The sequence below is a fragment of the Rhagoletis zephyria genome, unplaced genomic scaffold (genome assembly GCF_001687245.7).
Source record: "Rhagoletis zephyria isolate East Lansing unplaced genomic scaffold, Rhagoletis_zephyria_1.1 Rzeph_scaffold_00183, whole genome shotgun sequence".
NCBI lineage: Eukaryota > Metazoa > Arthropoda > Insecta > Diptera > Tephritidae > Rhagoletis > Rhagoletis zephyria.
This window is the reverse complement of record NW_016157267.1, coordinates 299382-301955: the sequence shown is the minus strand read 5'-3', so window position 1 is coordinate 301955 and position 2574 is coordinate 299382. Positions and strand designations below refer to the sequence as shown.

General features: G+C 33.9%; 1 protein-coding gene across 1 annotated transcript in view; it reads left to right on the top strand.

Annotated features, from left to right (window-relative positions):
- Cubn2 (Cubilin 2) overlaps window positions 1-2574 on the top strand; it is a 364924-nt gene that overhangs the window by 87784 nt on the left and 274566 nt on the right. The window contains exon 2 of the mRNA XM_017609025.1: window positions 2306-2409. Coding sequence (XP_017464514.1) covers window positions 2306-2409 — 104 coding nt within the window. The remainder of the gene's footprint in view (window positions 1-2305; window positions 2410-2574) is intronic.

Sequence of the window (2574 nt, the reverse complement as noted above, 5' to 3'; positions counted from 1 at the left end):
AAAACCTTTTTAAAATACAAATTAATTATATCGGAATGAATAAGTTATTTTCTCATAATTATTTGTGATATCACATGGTGACGCATTCAAAAACAAGAGTATCTCCTCCAAACACCCATCATTGATCCAAAAACAATGTAATAGATATAGCTACAGATGTAGCTTTAAAATTATAAAATTTTCATTTCGACAATCAACCTACCAAAACCGAAAACTTCAGCAAAACAACATTTCAGCATGCTGCAATTAAATCTCTTCTTCTTCTTCTTGATTGGCGCTGTAACCGCCTAAGCGATTTTGGCCGAGTCCAAAACAGCACGCCAGTCATTTCTCTTCTGTGCTAACTGACGCCAATTGAAAATGCCAAGTGAAGCCAAGTCCTTCTCCTCTTATCGAAAACTATTCAATTGTATAAAATGCCAAATCGGGGGAAAATATACCAAACAGGAAATAAATTGCCAAATTAATCACCAGTGGCAACTGTGGAAGTGATCAGCTGTTTCGAAGGTTGCAAGTTTTTCCAAATTTTGCGTTCTCGTACTTCTGTTGATATTTCGTCTCTTTGGGAGCGAATGCTGCTAAATTCTCAGAACATTTGCTGCTGGAGAATTTTGTCCTCTCAATACGAGTACACACCTACTAACACCTGATAACCCTGATAACATTCAATAAATAACAGCTACGAGTACGCAAATAATATCTGGGAAACAAGAAAGCGAACTGATATAAACGTGTAAAAAAAAAAAGATTTCGAATATAGTCCCTTCAAGACACCAAAAAAGTTGGTCTTATGTACTCAATGATCTTTATGAGGATTATAAAATAAATACATATCGTCGTTTAAAGTAAAAAACCGCGTATCAACAAAACATCTCTGGCTAGTATATTTCAGGACGAATGGATAAGGATTGAGCTAAGAGCGTGTGTGAGCAAATCCAATTTTTGGCAGCAAATGTCAGTTACGCGGATTTGTACTTGAAACGACGATATGTGCATATACAACTCCCGCCAAGCAAAATAAACTTAAAGAAAGCATTTTTTAAGTTTACTATTATAGTTATTAAGCTTTATATAACAAATATAGTAACATCCAAATATTTTCTAACAAATGTGAATAGAAACTAAAAGAAATGCGAGTTTTCTGCAGACTCATCTACAGTCGGGAAAATATAAATAGGGAAGAGACATTTTAACATTCTTTTGCTACTTTAAACAATATATGTATATGTATATAAATAAATATAAATTCATGATAACAACAAAGTATAAAAAAGCTAATTATTATATCTTGTGCGTGCAGCAGCTTTCACATGCGGTTATTGACAAATTGGAAACACGAGTTCTATGGAGCTGTATGTATATTCCGCTTCATCGCCGCCAATCTCATGGATGAAGGTTTCTGAAAAAACGTGTATACATTTTTAATTGAACGTAAAAGTAATCAAGGATAAGGATAACTCATTATTTGAAGGCTCGAATGTTCCACCGATTAGCGCAGCGGGTCCTGGAGGGAGATTCTGTAACCAGTTAGCGACAATTTTCGGATCGCTATCGCATTTTTTGACGCACGATATAAATGTTTATGCGTCAAAAAGTGCGATAGCGATTCGAAAATTGTCGCTAACTGGTTACAGAATCTCCCCCCTGGATTGGAAGTAACGTTATGTTGAATTTGTTCTCCGAGGACTTCACTGTTCATATGCAAATTTATAGTTTCTTTTCACTGACTTTTTCAATTTTTNATAAATGTTTATGCGTCAAAAAGTGCGATAGCGATTCGAAAATTGTCGCTAACTGGTTACAGAATCTCCCCCCTGGATTGGAAGTAACGTTATGTTGAATTTGTTCTCCGAGGACTTCACTGTTCATATGCAAATTTATAGTTTCTTTTCACTGACTTTTTCAATTTTTAAACGCCACATTCCTGCCTATCTTTACCGCATTGATTTTATTTTATTTTCTCTTTTAATAATTATAATTAAAATATATTTTAAAGAACGTATACACGTCAGTTATAATTGGAAAAGTGTTATATTTACAACTTCATGGCGTTGGCATTTGCATTTCATTTTTAAGTTTAAGTGATTTATAAACATTCGCTCTCAACACTTATTAAAGGTTTATTTGAAAATAACATTAAATGAACTTAATATTAAAAATGCTTATTTAACGCTTATTATATCAAACTTACTTTAGGTTATTTTTAAAAACATTTACTGAAATGGCTGTTGGGTTTTTATCATTTTTTTTTTAATTTTAGCATTAGGAAAAAACTGTTAAATTTTCATCGTTTTTGTATCTACAGGGAAAAACATGTGAGGAGGACATAGACGAATGTTACATACTGGCTGGTACAGATTTGGGATGCCAAAACAACGGAGACTGTGTTAATACCCCTGGAAGTTACAGGTAAGGGTACAATATTCATTTCAAATAAACTTTCACATAAAATCATGAAATCAACCATTTCACTGCAAAATCATCTTTCGCCAAATATACGGATGTGAATCATTGAATTGTGGGAATGGGAGTGGCCAGAAGCGATTCTTGTGCGTACGGCTCAAATCGCAGCTC